Raw genomic sequence first — 23689 nt, 5'->3', positions numbered from 1 at the left:
AAAGAAAGAAAAATGGACAGATTCCACCAGAAATACATGCAGTGAAAACAGGGAAAGCAGACGAAAAGGGGGACTATTAATATATTTTCCAGTGTCTGTATGTCACCTGTTATATGCACTGTAAGTAATAATTAGAGCCAAATCTGAGGAGTTACTCTGCTGGGAGACTTTTAGATACACATATTACCTGATTTAGTCCTCGGAACGCTCAGGGAAGCCACTCTGGTCAATAAAAGAAAGTGCTCTTTTTATTGAGGAAACTGAGGCATAGAAAAAGTAGACAGGTTGCCAGAGTTTCAACCTGCAAATGAGTGACCAGGATTGAATCAGGCATTTATACTCCAGCCTCCCCCAAAATTAAAATGCTTTAGGAAACAGCTGAGATAGGTGCCATTGTGAACAAAGGACATGAGCAGGTTTTTCTTTAAGAAGAGAGAGTAAATAAACAAGTGGAGAAATTATAATCTAATAAATGTAAATTAAAACAGTAACAAAGTGTCATTTAACATATTTAATCAGTGCTTTTAAGTGGCAGAATCTTGTGTTGATAAAATAAAATGGAAACTGCAGTCAGATGTATCTAATAGAGTGAGTACATTGCCATAACTCTTTTGGAACGGATTTTGGCAGCATTCACAAGAAATCAACAAAAACAGTTAATACATTTTTGATCCAGTTAATTTTACTTTGGAGAAGTAATGGAATAGGAATTACAGAGAAGCATGCTCATCATTATAGCACTATTTATATCCACCAGGAGAGGAATGTTTCAGTAAATTATGGCTGGGCATTTAATGGAGTTTTTATCCCTTAACAATGCTTTTTCATACAATTAATGGAAAAGAATAGAGTATGAAATATATGACAACTGTTCTTTAAAATATATAAGCATATAGGCCATGTGCCGTCAGTGAGTTAGTATAGACATCATTTTCTGTATTAGAAAGTTAATGTAAAATCTGCTAAGAAAATAGGCTGTTTTTGGCCTCTATGCAGATTTTCAACATAAAGAGGATATAATTTTCCATCTTCAGAGAGGCTTGATTTTGCTCAATGATTTCCTTTCTTTTTCCAGAAATATTCAGGGATTAAAATACTTGGCTAGCTCCTGTCAGGTGAGACGTGAACCACTCTTCAGGTGTCAGTGCCGCCTTTTCTACAGGTTCATTATTCGTTTCAGGATGTCGAGTTGCCACTCAGTAGAAAGTGTCCACGTAGAGGAAAGTTGCATGCCTTGGAAGTATCAGTGCCCAGTTCACACCTGGTAGTGCACTCATTGTGAAGGGGCTAGCCCAGTGTGGGGTCTAAAAATTGCACCAGGTTCTTGAGGTTATCTGAGAAGGTTCTTTCAAGTTGGCATTTCTTGGGCTGATCTTCTGCCATTTCTGTTCTTCTCTTTTGCCAGGATTGATGTGTCTCAGAATGACCTTCCTTGGGAATTTATGGTCGATCGTCTTCCTACTGTCTTGTTTTTTCCCTGCAACAGGTAATGCCAATTTTTTTTTTCACTAGTGGGCAGTTGGGATTCTTTTGTGGAGGTCTGAAAATGAAATGCCTTTAAGATGTAAATCATTCATTATGTTCAAAAAATGTTCCCTTAGGAGCCAGACACTATGGCTCATGCCTGTAACCCCAGCACTTCGGGAGGCTGAGGTGGGCAGATTGCTTGAGCTCAGGAAGTTGAGACCAGTCTGGCCAACATGGTGAAACCCCGTCACTGCACAAAATAGCCAGGCATAGTGGCATATACCTGTAATCCCAGCTAGTCTGAGGCTGAGGCATGAGAATGTCTTGATCCTGGGATACGGAGGTTGCAGTGATCCAAGATCACACCACTACACTGCAGCCTGGGCGACAGAGCAAGACTATCTCAAAAAAAGTGCCTTAGGTACATAGGGTAAAAGGGATGTAGTGTCAAGATGCTATGTGTGGTACAGATCTTTTAAAAGAAGGTTGCTCTTTCCACAGTCTATCTCTTACCCAGGCTTGAATGTGGCTGTGAGAATTCTTAGCTTTCATGGCCTATGTGAACATATGGAGGACACAGAGATTGACAGGAAAAGACCCCAAGTTTGTGTGGGTCAAAACAGCAGAGAATCTGTGGAGCCCTGCCTGCCTCAAGCCTTCCACATGCCTGTCTCTTAATTGGCCTCCCAGCAGCTCCTCATCCCTCTCATACAGAGGACGGGGTAGCTTTCCTTTCCCATGGCAAGATGGAGCAGAAATCCCATCCTTGCCTTGGTCCCAGGAGCCCTGCAAAGGGGCTTTCTCCGATGCGTGCAGACTGCTGTGAACGTCTACCATGGAGTTGTTGCTTGATTTTTTTCACGCTTGCCTAGCCAGTGTTCCAGGTGCAGATCTTCACAGCAACTACCCCGAAAGCCCTAGCAAGCAGGACATTAACAAGGGGGAGTGGACTTCTAGTTAGTGAATGTAGATGGCAGATGTTTTAGAAAAGAAAACAAACGCCTGGTCCTTTAGAGCCTAATATACTGGATGTTTGCTCCCTTTTTATAGATTCCTTCTGGTTTTTAGAAAGTTGAGTCCTTCTGGGGACCCACTCGCATGGCTTTGACAATATGGTCTCTCCAGGGGAAAGTGTCTGCAGCATCATTTAGGGAGTCCCTGACTAGCATGTGTGACTTTTGCTGTTTTAATTACCTGCCTCCCTTTTGCAATTCAGCTTGTCATGTTTCTCTTGGAGAGTGTTTGCCTCATATCTATTGAATCATTCCCTTGGTTTTTGCTCTGTATCTCAAAGAATGTTTGCTGGAATACTTCTGTGGTAGTAGGGTCTTGTCAAATCATGCACTAAAAACAGAATGTGACTCACCCTTTTTTACTGCTGACTGAGTTTTGATGAGGCTTTTTCTTTCTAAGAAGTGTTTAAATTACCACATAGTCCAGGAATCACGGACAGTAACCCTAACAGTTTCATCTCTGTGGGACTGGAGTTGGGCATGTAGTTTAATGACGAATAATTTTTGAATTATTTGCATTCCAAATAAAAAAAAAAGAAAAAAATATTAAAATCATAGCACCCAGCACATTCCTTTTAATGAAGTTCTCAGCAGCTGACAGAAATGCATCTATTTAGAAGACACAGGCAAAACAGGTGACAGGTCAGGGCGTCATCTGGAGACCTGCGTCTGGGCTAAGTGACCTTTGTTCTGAAGCTGCCGGGTGTAGTAAACATGAAGATGAGCGCATTTCTCTGGCCCCATGCTAGGCACTTGCTGCAGCCCTGCAGCCCCTTACCCTTGCCCTTGACCTGGAAAGGTCAAGACTGTAAATATATAAGAAGACTGTCCACTTCTCTTTTAATGGTGAGAGGTTGGTAAACAAAGCCTTATGGCTTTGGAAGGGAATTTTTCTCATTTCCTAAAAATAAATGGTAGTCAGAAGTAAAGTATGCTTATCATGAACTGGTCCCCAAGCGAGTGTTTGGTTTAGCCAGAAGGTAAATGGGCAAAGAGCATGAGCTGTGACAGGTTGCAAAAGAGGAAATGAAAAAGGGTATTTGATAACATGTAGTAAGACCTTTTTCACTGTCCACCTGCTTATGCTATTTTTAGTGAAAATAATATGAGATTGTATATTTACTGTGATAAAATAGAAACTTGTACATGTGTTAGGTGGAAATGTTCACAGAAGTTGAGGTGTCGATAGTGATTTCAGAGGAGTGAAATTGCAAGTGATTTGAAGGTGCTTCTTGTATGTTTTTACATCCCTTGTGAATTGTCTACAAAGAGCATGTCTTGATATATAAAAATCATGAAGGAAAAAATATGCAAGAGCCTGTCCTCAGGAGGAAGAGGCAGGGGAGGGGCCTTGAGGGGGACAAGAGTCTTCCTGTGCAGAGGCGTCTCAGAGCCACTTGCTCCACTGAGCAGGTGCTCCTCCAGCCATCACTTGCATCAGACTCTGTGACAGTTCAAAATGTAGGTGCTTTGGCCTGGCCCTGGGCCAGGCAATGAGGGGGAAATGGGTGCCCCTGTACACCACAGGGGAAGAATCACACTTTTTTTTTTTTTTGGACATGGAGTCTCGCTCTGTTGTCCAGGCTGGAGTGCAGTTGTGTGATCTCAGCTCAGTGCAACCTCCACCTCCCTGGTTCAAGTGATTCTCCTGCCTCAGCCTCCCGAGTAGCTGGGACTACAGGTACGTGCCATGACGCCCAGCTAATTTTTTATATTTTTAGTGGAGACGGGTTTCACTGTGTCAGCCAGGATAGTCTCTATCTCCTGACCTCATGATCCGCCCACCTTGGCCTTCCAAAGTACTGGGATTATAGGCATGAGCCACCTTGCCCGGCCAGAATCACACTTTTTTAGATGTGTGCCCTGCCACTCCCTCAGGATTAGAGGAGAGTGGAATAGACATTGGGACCTGTTACCACCACACTTTCACATTATTGCTTTCCTGGAAATAGATTGTTGACATTCTGTGTCCTTGCTACTTTAACAAAGTGTTTTAGCATGCCCATTAGGGACGTTCATGGAGAGTGCACCAAGACCTCTTAGCAGATAGCATGCTCGCAAATGTCACTGTCCTGTAAATGTCTTGAGATTGACATACTGAGGGATACTGGCAGCTTTTTCTGGGAAGTAATTTACCCTTACTTTGCCTCGTAAGACCAGTCTTGTGCCGCGGAACGTTGGGGCAGGTCCAGCTTCTGTATTCTTCCATGGGCCCACTTCACAGGGCCATGATATGTTTTTAGTTGCTGTGGGGGTTTTTTTGTTTTTTTGTTTTTGAGACAAGGTGACACTGCAGCCTGGAACTTCTGGGCTCAGGTCATCCTCCCACCTCAGGCTCCCAAGTAGCTGGATCTACAGGCGTGTGTCACTTTGCCCGGCTAATATTTTTTTGTACAGACGAGGCCTTCCTATATTGTCCAGGCTGATCTCAAAGTCCTGGCCTCAAGCGATCCTCCTGCCTCAGCCTCCCAAAGGACTGGGATTACAGGCACACAGGGCCACACCCAGCTTTGTCATTTGAATGGCTGGGATGCCCCACTTGAAGAAAGCTTATATGTTAAGAAAACTAAGCTTGGCCAGGCACAGTAGCTCACACCTGTAATCCCAGCACTTTGGGAAACTGATGCAGGCAGATCACAAGGTCAGGAGTTTGAGATCAGCCTGGCCAATACGGTGATACCCCATCTCTACTAAACATACAGAAATTAGCTAGGGGTAGTGATGGGCACCTGTAATCCCATCTACTCGGGAGGTTGAGGCATGAATATCACTTGAACCTAGGAGGTAGAGAGGTTGCAGTGAGCCGAGATCGTGCTACTACCCTCCAGCCTGGGAGACAGAGTGAGACTCCATCTCAAAAAAAAAAAAAAAAAGAAAGAAAAAATGAAGCTTTAAAGGAGGGGATGGTCAAATGCATATCCCAAAATTTTATGCTACTTTTAGTGAAAAGAATATGAAATTGTATATTTACTATGATAAAATAGAAACTGTTATGGTCGCGTGCAGTGGCTCTGGGCAGCCGAGCTCTGGAGTCCCTGCTGTTGACTTCTATTCTGTTAACACCTGAGGGAGACAAACCTGGCTGCCAGCCTGCCTCATACATAAGTGCATAAAGCTGGTAGTTTTGCTGGATTGCAGCCAGACTGTATAGGCACAGGTAAATAGAAGTGTGAGAGAAACTTCATCAGATGATTAAATGACAAGTTCTGGAGAGGAATTTTCTAGATCTCTAGATCACGACCTGGAACAAAGCTGTGGGGAAACCCCTTCCTTTGTCACTTCCTTCCTTATTCTGTGCTCTCAGGGCCAGGCAACCTGAATCATAGTCCCTTGGTCGGTCTGTTTGCCAGGGATCAGGTTGCCAGGTGTGAGCCAAATGTGCCCAGGGATCGGGGGTAAAGTCACCCCCAGTTGAGAACCCCTGCCTTAGATAATGTGTAATAAATGCTTGCCAAAGTAACAGGCTGAGTATCTTTCAAGTTCTTCCTATTTCTCTGGGCACTGTCAGTGGGCACAGAGGGACATAGGTGGGACAGTCCTGCCTCCCCTGGATGCTCTTCCTGACACAGCCACTGGGCATCTCCGAGCACACAGAGGCCCCCTGCCCACACACTCCCTGGGCCCTGCATCACTGGCTTTAGGCCTGGGCCTAGGAACTCCCGTCTTTCTTGGACTGTGTGGGTGAATCTGAGCTCTGGCTTCAGGAACAGATAAGCCATGTAAATTACAGAATACGCATATGGGACAGCCTCAGCTTTGTAGAGAATTTCTTGCCCAGGCAACATTTTCCTTACTTTCAGTAAGTTAAATCCGTGGAATGTCTTTTCTTGGTGAGAACTGATGGCCTGGCCTTGGATACAGTCTGCTTTTGGATGAATTGTGTTGGCCCAACTCGCGTCTTTGCCTCCTTTCCCTTTCTCTCCAGAAAGGACCTAAGTGTGAAATACCCCGAAGATGTCCCCATCACCCTTCCGAACCTGCTGAGGTTCATTTTGCATCACTCAGACCCTGCTTACAGCCACCAGAATGTGGCTAACTCTCCTACCAAGGAGTGTTTTCAGAGCGAGGCAGTCTTACAGCGGGGGCACATCTCCCACTTGGAGAGAGAGATCCAGAAACTGAGAGCAGAAATAAGCAGCCTCCAGCGAGCACAAGTGCAGGTGGAGTCTCAGCTCTCCAGCGCCCGCAGGGATGAGCACCGGCTGCGGCGGCAGCAGCGGGCCCTGGAGGAGCAGCACAGCCTGCTCCACACGCACAGCGAGCAGCTGCAGGCCCTCTACCAGCAGAAGACGCACGAGCTGGAGGAGCTGGCCCGCAAGCTGCAGGAGCTGGCCGACGCCTCAGAAAACCTCCTTACCGAGAACACTTGGCTCAAGATCCTGGTGGCCACCATGGAGAGGAAACTGGAGGGCAGGGACAGAACTGAAAGCCTGGCGGCCGAGAGAGAGGCCCACTCCGAGCAGCCTGAGCCTTCAGGTGCCCCCCGGCTACCTGGCTCCCCTCCACCTGCTAACGCCAGTGCCACACTGGCGTCTGAAAGGAGTAACGAGAATAGGACAGACTAACTTTTTAAATGACATGAAGAAATCAGAGGTGAAAATTGTACATTGGGAATATATTTATGCAAATTTTATTGAAATTTATTGTAAATAAAGATTTTCTCAGTGGTCTAGAAAATCAACTTCAATGTCATTCAGCATTTATTGAAGAGGGATGACATCCCTTCCACTTATTGCACACACTTGGTAGCTTTGAGACAAAAACAGTAGCACAGTCCATTTGAATATTCATCCAAAAAATTAGTCCATATTTTAGTGGCTCAGTGTCAAAAGTTCCCTCCCTGTCCCCCCACTGTTGCTTCTGCAGTGATACAAAGGATGAACGCTTAATTTCTTGATTAGTCAGAAAACTTGAATGCAACAGTTGGGCATTCAGAAAGAATTCCAAGAGAGGTCATAACCTACTAAGCCATTTGAGAGAGTGGCTCTGGTGTCTATGCTAAAAAAAAAAGTAGCTATTGAAAAATAAGAACAGTGAGTGCTATGATGTGGTTCACTAGTTCTACAGGCATTTTCATTTTCCTCCCGAAGATCCTCCCTCCCCCAGTGCCTCACTTAGTCCCTGACCTTCACCCAAAACAGCTACCATGCTCATATGGGCCTGATTCAAACTCCCAAGTATGGCCCTGGCACCAGGGAGTGGAATAAGAAAGCCTCCAGAAGTGAAACTGATGAGAAAGTGACACTTAATCACTTCAAAACGGAGACTTCACTGACAAGGTCAAAACCATAGGTCAAGTCTGATAATCGAGCACTGGTCAGTTCAGGGGTCAGGCTCGGAACCTGAAAATGCAGATCCTAGCTGCTCCTGCGTCCCTTGGGTGTGGAGGAAGGAAAAACAGCCTAGGGTATGTGCTGGCTGTGGTGAGAGTCGAGGTAGAAAGCCTGGAAGTTCTGAAACATGAGGGGATGGGTCCCATGCCCGCCTCTGCCTTTCCTCATTCACCAAAGCAAACCTTCTCCCCCATCTTCCACCTTTGGAAGTTCTGTTCTCCCTCCTAGGCCTGGTTTCAGTGGCCCCCGCCGTGTGTCCTGCCCACCCAGACTGCAGGGCCTCTGCAGACATCACACCTGCGCCACCACCACCTCTTCTGAGCTTGTCCACGTTAGTGGATAACGGTGTTGCCTCTTCTTCCTAAGGGCTCTCAAGAGCCCAGCTGAGGTGTTTCATTACTACCTTCTGCTCAGAAGGCCCTGCCAGCCATCCCTCTTCCCACCCCAAGCTACTACTTAATGTTTAACCCCCCCAATTTAGGTGTATGCTGCTTAAAAGGGCTCCCTACTTCTCCCCCCTCGAGGTTCCAGAATGTGGATTCATTCAACACGCTTTTTAGAAGAGTCTTGGGTGAGTCCAGAGGAGGTTCCTGTAGCCAGAGCAGGAGGCCAGAGCTCTTGAGCTCAGGCATTAAGGGCCAGCGTTGTATGGTTAAGCCGGGGCTGGCTTTCCGAGGATGGCAGGCATGAGTCACGTTTGAATCATAAATAAAATTACTGTGTGCTTACAGTGGTGGGATTAAAAACCAAAGTGAGCTCACTGAAGTGTACACAGGGGAGGCCTTGGAGACGCTAGCTCACCTGAGAGCCACCAACTCACCACCTGTGGGAGAGTCAAGTCCTGAATTCAGCATTCACCTCTGCCCTGCCCCCTGCTGCAAGCACAGGCTGGCAGGAAGCAGTCTGGTGGCTCCTGTGGCAATGTGCATGTAAGAAATGGTGTTCCCCGGGTCCTCAGTGCCTTCAGAGCTGGGTCAGGTGATGAGAGACCCGCTGAGGACAGCGGAGTCAGGACCCTGCAGGCAGGTGGTTATCAGAGGAGAGGAAGCCAACTGGTATGAAAAGGGAAGAGGGAAAGAAGAAAAAAGACAGAACCTCAACAGTCCCCTCCCCCTCCAGTGCAGAAACTAGGAAACACCAACACAAAACATACAACTTTCTCTTTCCTGGGCCAACTGGGTTTCAGACCAAAAGCAGCCACCACAGGCTCTGGTGTTTCTATGAGGATCAGAGCAATTTCAGCGAAGCCTGCACTGCAGGGGGTTGCGGGGCACTCGGCATGCTGAAGACCAAAGGGGTGAGAAACTGCTCTGCTACAAGGATGCTGGCAGCCTCCGGGACTCGTGCCCTGACTCGCCCTTCAATGGCTCCCAGGCAGGTCCGGTAGCTTCCCTGCAGTAACTCCAATCTCAACAGGAACTGCTATTTAACATGTGAGTCTATCTGGAGAAGGAAGAGAAGGGTGTGGGGGGTGTGGTTCCTCTTCCACCCATGACTAACCAAGCAGAGATCACCCAAGCACCCCAACTGATTGGCCACGAGACCTCAAACTGGCATCTCACTTCCTTGAAATACAGACAGATGAACACACATGAGAGACCCTTGCTGAGTGCTGCGTGGGCCTTTACAAGCCTATGACCCTTCGGGGTCTTGACTCATCTTGTCATGAGTACAGCCAGAATCAAACCAGTCCCGTGTGCACTAGATGATATTTTAAAAAATCAGCAAAAGGGCTTAAGCACGTGCTTCCGAAGGCCTATTTACAGTTCACAGGTTTGTTAGTTCACGCATTACAGTAGTAGCTCCATCGAAAACAGGCTCAGCTAAACATTCAAGTAACAAAAGCGCTACGGGGCTGTGAGCCCCAGCAAGGTCAGGCCTGCCCACTGCCTGCAATGGGCAGCCTCACCTGGAGGCCGAGGGGAAGCCCAGGACAGCCGGGCCTTCGGGCGTCAGTGCATGCGATGACGAAGCCTGCAGAGGCCATGCCAGCAAGTGTCAGCCCTTCCTCTCAGACAGCAGCACGTCTGTGTGGTTTTGCACCTCTCAGCGCCTCTCGGCTGGCTGCAAACAGGACCAGGAGCCTCCCATCCTGGCTCAGCCATGGACTTCCGGGCCGTTGGGAGTCATCAGCTTGGCCTTTCTCTCCATGCACGGTCCTTTGGCCGAGTACTGCACCAGCAGGAAGGGCTCCTTGGTTTCCCCATCCCCCACGATGCTCTCCTCATCCTCCGACTGGCTGATGCGCTGCAGCCGCAGGTAGCACCAGCAGCCCAGGATCAAGGCCCCCAGGGCTGCGATGGCAATGAGGATGACGATGACTGTGACCACGCCCGTGGTGGGGCTGTGGTCCATAATAGACATGGTCAGTGCTGGGGGCTTCCTCGGCTGGAAGTGCTTTGGGGGTGGCCACTCAGTGAGGCTGGAACTCAGGCTGGGCACAGTAGTCCTGAAAGACAAAGCAGGTGAGGTACAACAGGGGGGCCTCTGCCAGGGACCCAGACCACCCATGAAATGCAGCTGGCACTTCCACAGGGTCTATTTTCAATCATTCTTAGACCTGCCCATCACACCCTCACCCTGCCAAAAAGTATGCTGGCCAGCATTCGAAGACGTCTGCTCGCGGGTGCTCACCCAGCTCCTGCTCACGACCTTTGAAACCCCGAGTGCTGCTGTACCAGCCAGGCAAGTCACCCTCGCTGGCTGCAAAGCCAGGAACACTGCAACAGCAGCAGCTGCAGTAAAGGCTGCCACAGAGCCAGGCGTGGTTCTGGTTCTTCTCCTGAAGGTACACCTTTGGGAAGCCCAGCCCCCCTACTCAATGTTTATGACCACGAAGGGACTGAGGTCATGAGGAATGACCAGGCGCAGTGGCTCACACCTGTAATTCCAGCACTTTGGGAGGCTGAGGTGGGCAGATCACCTGAGTCCAGGAGTTTGAGACCAGCCTAGCCAACACAGCAAAACCCCGTCTCTACTAAAATACAAAAATTAGCTGGGCATGGTGGTACCCGCCTGTAATCCCAACTACTGAGCTACTCAGGAGGCTGAGACATGAGAATCACTTGAAGCCAGGAGACAGAGGTTGCAGTGAGCCAAGATCCCACCACTGTACTCCAGCCCTCCAGCTTGGGCAACAGAGCAAGACTCTCCAAAAAAAAAAAAAAGCTGAGAAATGACATCAGTCCCTGCCCCAAACAGGCATCATATACAGAACAGTCAGGTCCTTTGGGGACATCTGTGAGAGGGTGTAGTGGACAACAGCCTTTGCCACCAGGCACTGCAGCTGGCCTGGGAAGACCCCTGGAACGTGGCACACCATCTGAGGAGGAAGCTGAGCAACAGAGTCCCTTGTATGGCTTGGGCCAAGGCCAACCAAGCAAGTGACAGGGTAGAGTGTACCCAGAGATGGAGACAGGCACTTAGAGAGCTTCGGGGAGGCAGGGAGGGTGGGACAGAGACTCCCCGCCGACGGAGCTTAGCATCTAGTGCAGGAGCCAGACCGCAACAGGTCAGTACCCCAGATGCTGGTCACTCGCAATGCAGGGCACCATGTCAGGAACACAGCGAGCAGTTAACACGATGCTAAACTGGGTGGGCAGGTGGGAGGTAGGTAGGCAGTGCTGATGGGTTAGAGTGTTCCTGGCAGGGGGAACGGCGAGGGCTAAGGCTCTGAAGGCAGAGGGGCTCCCCCTGGAAAGTGCCAGGAGTTGGACACCAGCTGGTTTGGGTGGGGGCAGGGACAAGGCCCCTCCCAGGCCAGGCCAAGCCTTGCTCTGCATGTTGAGGAAGTGATACCAGAACTAGGAGGGCCGGGACCACCACCTCCACCTGGCCGAGCCACGGAGTTTACACATGCATGTGGCCGCCGAGTGGCTCAGGACAGTGTGGCTGTGGAATGCACACAAGGACTAAGAGTCCCCTGCTCCAGGCGCCCTGTCAACCCTCTAGGTGACACCCAAGGCACAACCAGTGACAGCACGCTGAGGCCAGGGCTTTGCCGCTGCTGCCCCTTGGTGCTGAGGCTGGCAGGCTCTCCAGCGTCCCAAGATAACCTACACTTTCTTCCCTCTTCTGCCTCGCTCACCACAAGCAGAGCAAACACTCACTGCACCTGGGGTCAGTGAGGATAAGCAGTCTGAGACACGTTCTGCACGGGACTGGGCGCGCAGTCGGCACTCAGGGCTAGACGTGTGGCTTCTTTTTGTTCCCTTTGGATGAGACTGACATCAGTGCAGGCAGACAGCCCTGGTAGGAGGTTTTCCCTCCAAACAGGATCGAACCTGCTGCATTCTTGAGCAACAGCAGCCTTAAGGAGAAATGATTCTTACCCAACAGGAGTTTCCCCAGAAGCCAGGTTTGCCCGAAGGTCAAAGGCAGCTGAGTCAGCGCCCCCACCACCTGTCCAGGGTCCAGGCCCTGGGAAACCAGCAGCCTCGCAGAGGGCCTGGGCAGAGGAGGTAAGCTCCCCTCATTCCACTGCCTTTCCCCTGCCTCTAGGGGCCAGGCTGCAGGCACTAAGGATCTCCCTGTCCGCCCTCAGAGGCCACTGCAGCTAGGATGCCTCCCAAGTCCTCACAATGACCTGCAGGAGCAAACACTACACATCCCCAACATGCCCTACTTGCCAACCACGCTGACCCTCACGCACCCTCCCACCGGGCCCTGGCCCGGGGAAGTTACTCCTGCCCAGAACATTCCGCCGGTTTATCCTTGTTCAGTGGTTCTCAATTGGGGGTCATTGTGTTCCCACCCTGGGAACATCTGGCCATGTCTGGAGCCACTTCTCCTTGTCACAACTGGGGGGAGGTAGCACTCCTGGCATCTAGGGAGACTATGGATGCTTCTGGCATCTACCGTGCACAGGGCAGCCCCCACCCCACAGATGGCCCGGCTGGAGAAAGAAACCCTGACCTGGTTAATGCCAGCTCCAGCAGGGAAGCCTTCCCAGCCTGGAAGTCCAGGTCAGGCTCCTTCCCTCTAGAGCAGTGGCCTCGGTGTGCAGCCCTGGCTTCTGGCGCATGGCCACCTGATTAGCGCCCACCTCCCCCTCCAGTGGGCCATGAGCTCCATGGTGGCCCTGCCCTGTCCCCTGCATGCACACACCACCCTGGCCTCTCTCCTGCCACCATTAGGTCCCACAACCCTGCTCAGCTGTCCTCTCAGGCCTCCAGACTGGACAGGGGACCCCCCTGACCCCCTGGTCAGCCTGCCCACCATGGCTGGGTGAGCCTGTGTACACTCATCCCAACCTCTGCGTTCTCTTCCTGCAGGGATAACACCTGCTTGGCCCGTGCCTCCTGCCACCCTCTCTCCAGCACCTCTGGTCCACAGGGCCTGCTAAGGCGCCTGCCCTCCCCTGGGGCTTCTGGACAGGAAGGCACGTCAGTATCAGTTCGGAAGGGGAAGTGTGTGTGTTTTGCGGTGGGGGTGGTTCACGGACAGGAAGCACAAAATCAAACAATGGCACCATGACCTGGGGTAGGCGGAGCAAAGCCAGGTGGGCAGGCCAGGTCGAAGGGCCCCAGTTCAACCAGGACTAATGAGGAAACTGAGGCACAGGCAGCCCCACCTCAAAGGGATTCTCTAAGAGGAGTGGTGACCTCAAAACCCTGTCTGCTGCCCTCAACCCAGGCCAGGAGACATGGGCAGAACCAGGTGGAGGGCTCTGCCCCCCGTGAGCATAGAGCCCAGGGACTGAGCCACAGTCACACCTGGCCTGTGGTCTGGCCCTCCCGAGTGCATACTTGTTCCTTTGTTCACTCAGCAAATGTTTCCTGAGAAACCATCTTTGCAAAAATGTGATGGCATAATCCCCGCTCAGAACCCTCCCTGGCACCAGAAGAGAATCCAAGCCTCCTGCCTCCCCAGGTGTCCCCACGCCCTCCGCTGTGAGCCCACACTCCCACCTCTGCCCTGACTGCCCCGTGGCTGGAGCCTTCCTATTTGGAACTTTCTCAGAAGGCGCCTCTTGTAGGCTGCCCTTCCAGACCACCCTGGCCCCAGACCCCCCTCCTCCCACGCCCCCACTGCAGCCTTGCCCTACTTCATTTGTTCTCCGTGCTACCTGCCCTTCTCTAGGCTCAGGGGCTGTTTCCTGGCTGTGTCTCACTCCCTGGACTCCAAGGCTGTCAGAAGAGGGCACCATCTGTCCCGCCTACGGCTGTACCATGCCCTAGCAGGGGCACACAGTAGGTGCTCAGTAAATGTCAGCTAACTGTTCCCAGCCTGAGGGTGCAGTGATGAGTTGGAGGAGACCCTGTTCCCAAGGGGATGACAGGTGGGGGTCCGTGACACCCAGAGTACTCACAGGACCCTGAGCACAGGCCCCCATGTTTTGTCCCACCAGACTCAAGCCGGCAGCCTGCGTGGGAGGACAGGCCTATGCCCAAGTGTGGGGGCAGAGCGGTGAATGCCAGGACTCAGGCAGGCTGAGCCCACAGAGGGGCAAGCTGGCTCCATGCTTGCTGGCAGGCAGGGAGGGAAGGGGGTGACCAAGAAGCAGAACCTGGGGAAACTCAAAGCATGGAGGGCAGCAGGTCCCCATGAGCCCCTGTGCCTGGCTGGACCCTACCCGCCTGCTCTCTTTTTCCAGCCCCTCTGAGCAAAGCTGTGTCTTACAAGCTGGGTAACCCCTCACCCTGATCCAGTCAAGCCCACAGGATGCAGAGGACAGGGACAGGCCACAGCTTGGACTGGGGAGATGCCCAGGCTGGCACATGGGAATCCTCGCCGGCCTGACAGCCATGATGACATCAGCTCACATTCACTCCCACCAGCATCGAATCCAGCAAGCCTGCAGCCGCCTCTGCTCACCCGAGCCATCTCCATCTGGCAGGTGAGGAAACTGAGGCACATGCAGGGAGGTGAAGTGAAAAGCTAGAAGGCAGGATAGGTGCGCAGAGGGGAGCCCCGCAGAGCCAAGAGAGGCATCTTCCAAGTGCAGAGGGGTCCAAAGCATAGCCTGGGCCTGCGATCTCTGGGCAGGTTGGAGTGTCCCCTCTGCCTGGCATTTGAAGCCCAAGGCCATCTGGATCCCCCAAACACACACCCTCCTGCTCCATGTGCCCTCAGTCCTGCCATCCTCTGCCAAGGGGGTCCTGACTCTCGGATCCCACCCACCGACCATAAAAGCAAGCTCCAAGGCCCAGGCTCTCCAGTCTGCACAATCCCCCCGCCCCAGCACCCTCAACCCCAGTGGGGGTCAGCGGCAGCATAGAACACATTGTGTCACCAGGCAGAGCCCACACTCATCCCACGGAATCACAATAGCAAGACAAGGTAAGCGGGGCCTGCACCACCCTAAGCCACTCCCCCAGCCACCCAAGGTTGCAGATGTTACTGACAGTCCTGCCTAGGCCCACAGAGATCAGTAACTGGGCCCCCACAAGCATGGGGGGGCAGAACTGGAGATGAACACCACCCCATCAGAGCCATTCAAATGGACAGTCCCTGGCCCAGCTACCAGTGAGGGGAGGGAAGAGGAGGGGAGCAGAGAGGATCGGAGGGGAGCAGAGGGGAGGGGAGTGGTCACCTCCTGTCCTGTTCTCCCTCCCAGGGCCCCAGCTTGTCCTCTAGGTCCTCCCCAGTATGGGGGGGAGGGGTCTGCTTATCCCTGTCCCCTCATGGGATCCCCAGACTGAGCCTGATCCTGCTCAATAGGCCACTCTGGGTGCTCCAGGCCCTGGGGGACCCACAGCCTGTAGCAGAGCAGGCTGGAGTCTCTTCCGTCCTCCCAGCCCATCCTCCCAGCCCGGGACTCGCTTTTGTGCCCTGCTTCTGCCCAGCCAAGCAACCTGCTCCTTCTGGCCTCAGTTTCTCAATGTGCAAAGTGGGTATGAGTCCCTGACCTCATCTACCAGATTGTGGTGAGGATGAGAAGTGGTAAGAACAGTGAAAACAGAAGGATCGCAGGGCCACCAGATTTGCATGTCACCAGCCACACCTCCGCGTGCCGCAGAGAGAACACTGAGCCTGAGGGACCCCAAGCCTACCCCCAGGACTGGCAGGGCACAGAGCCTGGCCCAGGCCCAGTGCCACAAATACCCTTTCTCCAGGGACACGCTGCCTCCTCCTAACTCAGCTGGGCACATCACGAGTGCTGCTGGGCTCACCACCAGCAAAACACCCCCGCCTGGCAGCCGTCACCTCCTGAGCCTCCTCAAGGGACGCCCTGCTTACAGGGGCCAGCCATCCCCAGGGGGCTTCTAGCACTGGCCCCATAAAGCCACCTGCCAAGGGTGCCAACAAATTCTTCAGTGAACCCCAGTTCACAAACCAGAAACATTTCCTGCCCCAGGTTCTGACTGGAAAACAGTGATGTGGGGAGAAGAGGGCACTGCTGGACACAGGATGGGGCGGGACGTCCGCTCTGCCCTGGGCCAGAGCACCGTGGGACGCAGGACGCATCACGCAAAGCCCCAGACCTCCAGAAGCCAGGAGCAAGAGCAGCCGGACGCCCATGGAAGCCAACACTGATGGGGTTGTGCCAGCTCTCTGGCCAGTGTTATCTCAACCTCCACCCTCACGCATGACACCCCCATCCTCAGAAGAGGAAACTCGCTCCAGAACCCCCTAGCTTCCCCGGTGGCAAAAGAGGAAGCCAGAGCCTGCAGAGCACTGATACGGGACTGCCCCAAGGTCAGTCGGGGTCTTCCTGGGCCCGGAGGCTCATGTCCCCACTCTGTGAATCACCCACTGGTCATTTTCACAGGCCGCCCCAGGGTTGGTCTGTTTGGCCAAACAACTATGCTGGTAGATGCCCCAGAAAGTTGGTGGCAATTAGATGTGCCAGACACTGAGCTAAACAGTTCACGAAGACATCTATCTGCCTCAAGACGACCGAGCAGTTGAGCTATTACTGTTCTCTCCTGGCAGATACAGAAATCAGTGGTTCAGAGAAGTTAAGTCCACTGCCCAAGGTCACACAGCTCAAAAGCAGACGTGCAGATTCAAACCCAGGCAACCTGCGTCCCAAATCCCGCATTTCAACCCTGACTGTAAAATGCCACATTCGGCCGGGCGTGGTGGCTCACGCCTGTAATCCGCCTTTGGAGGCCAAGGTGGGCGGATCACCTGAGGTTGGGAGTTCAAGACCAGCCTGACCAACATGGTGAAACCCCTTCGTTAAAAATAAATAAATAAAATGCCACATTCTGCCCACCTCCTCTCCCGAGTGCCTGAGAGGACCGGGGACAGGTGAACCCTGGTGTGGCCCTTGCTGGGGCGGGCTGGGCGACCTGAGCTGGGTGCTGGGGACTCAGGGGTGACAGAGCTCCGGTGGCTCCCGCGTGCTGAGCGCAGGCGGCGTTGCAGGCGCGATGCCAAGCGCGCTCCACGCATCCTCCCATTCCACTCTGCCCGATGCAGCCGGCGTCTCCCCCACTCTACAGAGGAGCAAAGCCAGACTCCAGGGAGGAGGCGGCTTGGCCCAGGGGGCGACAGCTGGGAGGGAACGGCAGCTGGGGAGGCAGCTCAAGTCGACCCAACAGGAGGCGAGGTGTGGGAAGGGGACGACGGGACCCAGGCTTGCCCACGCCGCGCAGCCGCTGCCCACAGAACCGCGCGCCGAACGCTGCGGCCCGGCCTCAGTTTCCCTATTCGCGAGACCGGCGCCGGACGTCGCCTGGACCCCTAGCCCCCAAGCCCCCCTGGCCACGCAGAAGGCTGCCAGGTTCTCCCCGCCCCCAGAATTTTGAAGAACCCCGAAGTGCGGGGAGAAGGTGGGCGGGCACGGAGCTGCTGACGGGCGGGGGCTGTACAGGCGGGGGCTGGCGGATCGCGCTCCCCGCAAAGCGGCCTCCGCCCCCACGTCCCCCGCCTCCTCCTTTGTCCCGATCTCGCTGCAGCGCCGCGGACAAAGAGCCCCAGCTCGCGGGCGCGGCCCCCCGAATGGACCCTCCCCCGAGCCGCGCCCGCCGCGCTGCCCTTCCCCCGCCCGCAGACCCCGGCCCGGCCCCGCCGCCGCGCGCGCCCCTCCCAGTCCCAGTCGCCCCCTCCCCGCCCCAGGGTCCCCGCGTCCCCGGCCGGCTTGTGCTCGCGGCCCGCCCCCACCCCGCTCACCATGGCGCGGCCGCAGCCCGGCCGGATAGCCCCGCAGCAGCCCTGCGGGCCCGGCTCCACCCGCCCGCTCGCCCGGTCCGGCCGCCGCGCACTCGGGACGCAGGAGCCCCAGGCTGCGGCGGGCGGGGCCTGGCTCCTCCCCGGCTGGGGGCGGGGCCTCTCAGAGAGACCAATGGGAGTCGGCGCTGGGACGGCGGGGCGGGCCGGGGCGGGCCCGGACTGAGTCACGTGCACTTGGGGCCGACGGGCGGCGGGGCCGGGGCTGCGCGCGGTGGACGGGGCAGGGGGCGGGGTCGGGGGACGGGCTTGGCGCAGGCGAGCGTGGATTGGGCGCCCTTGGGTGCTGGGCCACTCAGCAGGCGACCTTCCTCCGCCCGCCTCACCCTGACCCCAGCAGGCTGCCCTGGTCCCGCCCGCTTACACCGTGGGAAACTGAGGCACGCTGTACAGAAGAGTGCTTCACACTCCCTGAGAGCTGGGAGTGGCAGGGAATCCAGAGGAGAGGCAGGGAAGACGCGCGACCGTCGAGGTGAATGACCTTGCTTCCGGAAGGAGCTGGATATTCTTTGTTTCGGGAATTCATTCACGTATCGTTCATCCACCCGTTCAGTTGATGGCGAAACACTGACCACGTGCCTGCCACGCCAGTAGTCGTGGGAAATGTTACGATCCAGACAAGGTCCCGGCCCTGATGAAGCTCTCATTCCGCTGCGGTGTTGGGCTGTGAGACAATTGCACCCCTCAGCCACCTATAATGATGGTTATTTTTAGCGTAATAACCCGGTGGTTTGGCTCCCACCAAATGCCTGCCCTGCATAAACAGCCCAACACATTTTATAAAGATGACTCCGAAAGAAAGAAAGAAAGAAAGAATCTTCCCATTTTACAGATGAAGAATCCGGGGCTCCAAAGAGCTGAAGTCCCATAGCCTGCTCCTGATGGAGAGGGGAATTGAGGCCAGGCCTGTCTGCCTGGGAACACAGAGGCGCCAATTCCTGGAGTAATCTCCATTCATCCACGCGAAGAAGGCCATCCATCAGCGATAGGATGCCCCAGCCCCGGGGCCCTAGGAGGGATGAGGGTGGGTCTTTCAAAGCCTCTGTGGCCCAGGGAACTTGAGAAGACAGGATGGGGCAGGTCGAGCTGAGACCTCATCCTGGGAGCGGGGGCCTTATTTGCTGGAAACTTCTTTCCCATTCTTAAGCAGAAGCCTCTGGAAGAGCATGGAGGGCCGGGGTCACCACTCCCTCCACTGCCTCGCTGGGCTTTCTTCCCTATGCACCAAGCCTTTTTCACTGCCAGGCCTTTGCCCACGCAGTTCCCCCCAGCTGAAACTCTCTTCCACTTCATCTTCCAGATCTCAGCTTAAATGCCTCTCCTACCTGGTTGCCCAGCCAAGAGTGGTTCCCTTAGGGTTTTTTGTTTTGGTTTTAAGAAGAGGTCTTGCTCTGTCACCCACGCTGGAGTGCAGTTGTGAAATCACAGCTCACTGCAGCCTCCATCTTCTTCCTGGCCTCAAGCCATCCTCCCACTCAGCCTATGTCCATGAATGTGGACAGATTTGACAAAGCATTTTTTTTTTTCTTTTTTAGAGATAAGGTCTTGCTCTGTCCCCCAGGTTACAGTGCAATGGTGCAATCATAGGTCACTGTAACCTTGACTGCCTGGGCTCAAGGGATTCTCCTGCCTCAGCCTCCCAACTAGCTGAGACTACAGGCATATGCCACCATGCCTGGCTAGTCTTTTAGTTTTTTATAGAGATGGGGTCTCTCTTTGTTGCCTGAGCTGGTCTCAAGCTCCTGGGTTATCCTCCTGCCCTGGCCTCCCAAAGTGCTGGGATTATAGGTATGAGCCACCATGCCCAGCCTGCCGATTGTGAAATTGTACATTTTCAGCAGTGTGTGATGAACTTTTGGTCTGTCTCTCCCAGGACTAGGTATATGGCACTCACTGCCATGTCTACGGAACAGTGCCTAACACGCAGTGGGAACTGAATACATGGATGTTGAATGAATGAACATCAAACTCCAGTTCCTGCAGAACACCAGGGCTGGTCCAGCGGCAGCCTAGCCAGGAGGCCAGGCCCAGGAGGTGAGCTGGGGGTTGAGCAGGAAGGTAGGACAGAAGGGCAGAGGGGAGCCCAGCTCCAGCCAGCTGCCCCACAGGCCAGAGCCAGGTGTCTCAGGACAGCTCCGCTCCCATGTGTACCCAGCTCCTGCCCCATCAGCCACACCTGGGAGCCCCCAGAGTGGCAGGAAATAGGTTCTTCCCACGAAGCCAGTTCCAGCAGCCTCTGTGGTCCCTGCCTTCAGTTGGCAGAGACTCCATTAGTAGTGAGGACCTGGGGGGGTCAGGCTAAGAACCCCAGAGCCAGGACTGGCAACACGGTGACAAGGGAGGCAGGGACACTTAAGGGGGAAAGATTCTGGGGGGGAGATGGTGAGTGAAAGTCAGCATGGCATGAAAGCTGAGAGTCAGACTGCCAGATTCAAATCCAGGCTTTCCTGCTGGGTGGCTTTGGACAAATAGCCAAACATTTCTGTGCCTCAGTTTTTTTCATCGGAAAAATGGAGATGAGGCTGGGCGCGGTGGCTCATATCTGTAATCTCAGCACTTTGGGGGATGCCAAGGGAGGGGAGTGGCCTGAGCCCCAGAGTTTGAGACCAGCCCTGGAAATATAGTGAGACTCCCATCTTTACAAAACAAAAGTTAGCTGGCTGTGGTGTTGCACGCCTGTAGTCCCAGCTCTGGGGAGGCTGAAATAGGAAGATTGCTTGAGCCTGGGAGGTTGAAGCTGCAGTGAGCTGTGATCACACCACTGCATTCCAGCTTGCGTGCCAGAGTGCGCCGTGTCTCAAAATTAAATTAAAATAAAATAAAATAAATAAAATAATATAAAATAAAATATAGCCTCTGACCCAGTAGGTCTGGGCCCAAAATCCTGCATTTTGCTTTTTCTTTTCTTTCTCTTTCTTTCTTTCTTTCTTTTTTTTTTTTTTTTTTTTGAGGTGGAGTTTTGCTTTTGTCCCCCCAGGCTGGAATGCAGTGGCACAATCTCGGCTCCTTGCAACCTCCACCTCCTGGGTTCAAGCAATTCTTCTGCTTCAGTCTCCTGAGTAGCTGAAATTACAGGCACTCGCCAACATGCCTGGCTAAGTTTTTGTATTTTTAGTAGAGACAGGGTTTCATCATATTGGCCAGGCTGGTCTTGAACACCTGACCTTAGGTGATCCACCTGCCTCGGCTTCCCAAAGTGCTGAGATTACAGGCATGAGCCACTGCAACTGGTCTTTAATCCTGCATTTTTCAAAAGCTCCCGAGTGGTCCTGATGATTCAGGGACTGCACTTTGAGCAGCAAGGGCAAAGTCACTTGCTGAAAATCACAAGGTAGCGGGCTCCAAGCCTGCATTGGCACCCATGAGGTAGGCTACAGGATCCTACACTTAACGGCAACCCTCACTGCCTGCTGCAGCCCTACCTTTCTCTCCCTAGCAAAGAGGAGGCAGGAAGTATCTCACCCTTCCCCGCAAGCCCATTTCCTCTACCTCCCTTTGTGGTGACATCTGACCTGGAGTCCTGGGGGTTCATCCTTACAGAATGGGATGGAGGTTCTCAGATGCTCATTAGCCAGGAAGATAATTAAGGCCATGGGATGAGCTCACCCCAGTTCCCTGGGGCTTGCTGGGGTCCAGCTGGTGTGCCCTCTGCCAGCCTGGCCCTGTGCCCACTCCCCAGCTGCTATAAGGGCTGGGAAAAGGAAGGGGCTTGCTCAGGGGTTAGAGAGGCCCCAGCCTCAAGGGAAACTCTGCAGCTGGGACTCCCTGCAGAGCCCACAGTAATCGGGTGCGCAGGCCTTTGCTCCTGGGGCATCTCCATAAGGGATCTAGGCCTGAAAACAAAATGAAAACTGCGTGGCCAGAGGGAATTTTCCTGCAGGGTGAGATGTGAACCACTAGTGAGGTCTGCAGAGTGAGGTTACATAGAAGGCAGAGAGGGCGTCACCCAGCTCTCAAACCCACAGCAGCTCTCATTCCAAGGGCAAAGCAGCCTCCCTTGCTGTTGCGGCCTGAGCATCTCTCTAAGGCTGGCCCAACCCCCTTCTGTCCCGGAGAGAGCACAGACCTCAGGCTCAGAATCCCAGGCAGTTGACACTCTGCAGCTAGAATTGAACCATGTGTGGGTTTCTGTGTGTCTGTTTCAGTTGCTTTCTGTGTATGGTGTGGGTATTGTGTTTCTGTTTCTGTTGATGACATAACCATTGCTTTTTATTTCTTTTTTTCTTAGTTATTGAGGCAAGGTCTCGATTTTTTTACTGAGGCTGGAGTCCAGTGGCACAATCACTGCCCACTGCAGCCTTGACTGCCCCGGATCCTCCCACCTCAGCCTCCTGAGTACCTAGGACCTCACTCAGCCTTGTTTTTTCTGAGTCAGGGTCTCACTCTGTCACCCAGGCTGGAGTGCAGTGATGCGATCTTGGCTCACTGAAACCTCTGCCATCTAGGCTCAACCAATTCTCCCGTCTCAGCCTCCTGAGTAGCTGGGACTACAGGTGTGCCACCACACTGGGCTAATTATTATTATTATTATTTTGACATGGAGTTTTGCTCTTGTCACCTAGGCTGGAGTGCAATGGTATGATCTCAGCTCACTGCAACCTCCACTTCCTGGATTCAAGTGATTCTCCTGCCTCAGCCTCCCAAGTAGCTGGGATTATAGGCACCTGCCACTACACCTGGCTAATTTTTTTTTTTTTTTTTTTTGTATTTTTAGTTGAGGCAGGGTTTCACCATGTTGGCCAGGCTGTTCTCGAACTCCTGGCCTCAGTGATCCACCCGCCTCAGCTTCCCAAAATGCTGGGATTACAGGCATGAGCCACCGCACCAGGCCTCTTATTTTTTTCTATAGAGATAGGATCTCTCTATGTTGCCCAGGCTGGTTTCAAAGTCCTGGGCTAAGCGATCTGCCTGCCTTAGCCTCCCAATGTGCTGGATTACAGGCATGAGCCACAGCGCCCAGCCCCCATTGCTTCTTGTTTGTTTGTTTGAGACAGTCTCACTTTGTTGCCCAGGCTGGAATGCAGTGGCGCCATCTCGGCTCACTGCAACCTCTGTCTCCCCGGTTGAAGCGATTCTCCTGCCTCAGCCTTTTAAGTAGCAGAGAATATAGGCGCCCACGACTATGTCCAGATAATTTTTCTATTTTTAGTAGAGACCCATTTTTGCCATGTTGGCCAGGCTGGTCACAAACTCCTGACCCCAGGTGATCTGCCTGCCTCAGCCTCCACCCGGCCCCCACTGCTTTTTAAATCAATGTGTCTGGGAAAAGAATAAGTAAGTTACAGCAATGTATGAAGGCAGTAACTGGAGAGGTGGTGCAAGAGATGGAAAAACAGAACAGTGGCAGGTGACTGACTGAAGTGAAATGAACCAGCTGAGTGACTGCAGTCCGGGCACCCCAGGGTCCTCTTCCTACTGCACACAGCAGAGCCCCAGTCAAGAGACAGGGCCATCCCACAGGCCCCTGAATCCTCTGGCAAAATCCATCTGGGTTGCCATGTCTGAGTGGGGTCTGGGCTGGCTCTCCTCTTCATTCCTGTGGTCTTTGGGATCCATGAGATAAGGAGAGGACCGAGGGAGGGGGAATAGCATGCCCCTCCCAGGATGCTCCCTGCCCCCAACCTGCCCTGTGCTTCCTTCTGCCGTACCCTCCCCCAAACACACTGAAGAGTGGAGTCTGCTCATCATCCACTCTCCGGATCATTAATTCTTCACTCACTCATTCATCCTTTCTGTCAATCTTTTTTTTTTTTTTTT

The 23689-nt window shown here is 53.3% G+C and overlaps 2 protein-coding genes across 8 annotated transcripts in view; one reads left to right on the top strand and one right to left on the bottom strand.

Moving 5' to 3' along the window:
• TXNDC11 (thioredoxin domain containing 11) overlaps nucleotides 1-13370 on the top strand; it is a 71238-nt gene extending 57868 nt beyond the window's left edge. For 5 of the 6 annotated variants that reach the window (XM_017539988.1, XM_017539991.2, XM_017539989.2 and 2 more), the window contains 2 exons: nucleotides 1406-1486; nucleotides 6406-7161. In XM_017539988.1, the coding sequence (XP_017395477.1) occupies nucleotides 1406-1486; nucleotides 6406-7045 (721 nt within the window). In that variant the 3' untranslated portion in view covers nucleotides 7046-7161. Of the gene's footprint in view, nucleotides 1-1405; nucleotides 1487-6405; nucleotides 7162-13086 lie in introns of those variants that run through there. The other variant, XM_037742520.1, reaches the window with a different exon arrangement.
• Nucleotides 7080-18004, bottom strand: SNN (stannin). Of its 2 annotated transcripts, XM_037742522.1 has the most exons (3): nucleotides 17876-17924; nucleotides 12145-12398; nucleotides 7080-10262 (listed from the first exon to the last, which is right to left on the bottom strand). In XM_037742522.1, exon 3 carries the CDS (start codon nucleotides 10175-10177, stop codon nucleotides 9911-9913), a length of 267 nt encoding a protein of 88 aa, XP_037598450.1. In that variant the 5' UTR covers nucleotides 10178-10262; nucleotides 12145-12398; nucleotides 17876-17924; the 3' UTR covers nucleotides 7080-9910. The 2 variants fall into 2 exon arrangements, with proteins under 2 accessions (XP_037598450.1, XP_017395481.1); XM_017539992.2 differs by lacking the exon at nucleotides 12145-12398 and having other exon boundaries at nucleotides 17876-18004.
• Nucleotides 18005-23689: the final 5685 nt, after the last annotated feature.

This window comes from Cebus imitator, unplaced genomic scaffold, assembly GCF_001604975.1.
Source record: "Cebus imitator isolate Cc_AM_T3 unplaced genomic scaffold, Cebus_imitator-1.0 Scaffold122, whole genome shotgun sequence".
Taxonomy (NCBI): Eukaryota; Metazoa; Chordata; class Mammalia; order Primates; family Cebidae; genus Cebus; species Cebus imitator.
Note: the sequence above shows the minus strand (reverse complement) of the source record. Positions and strands in the feature narration are given on the sequence as shown.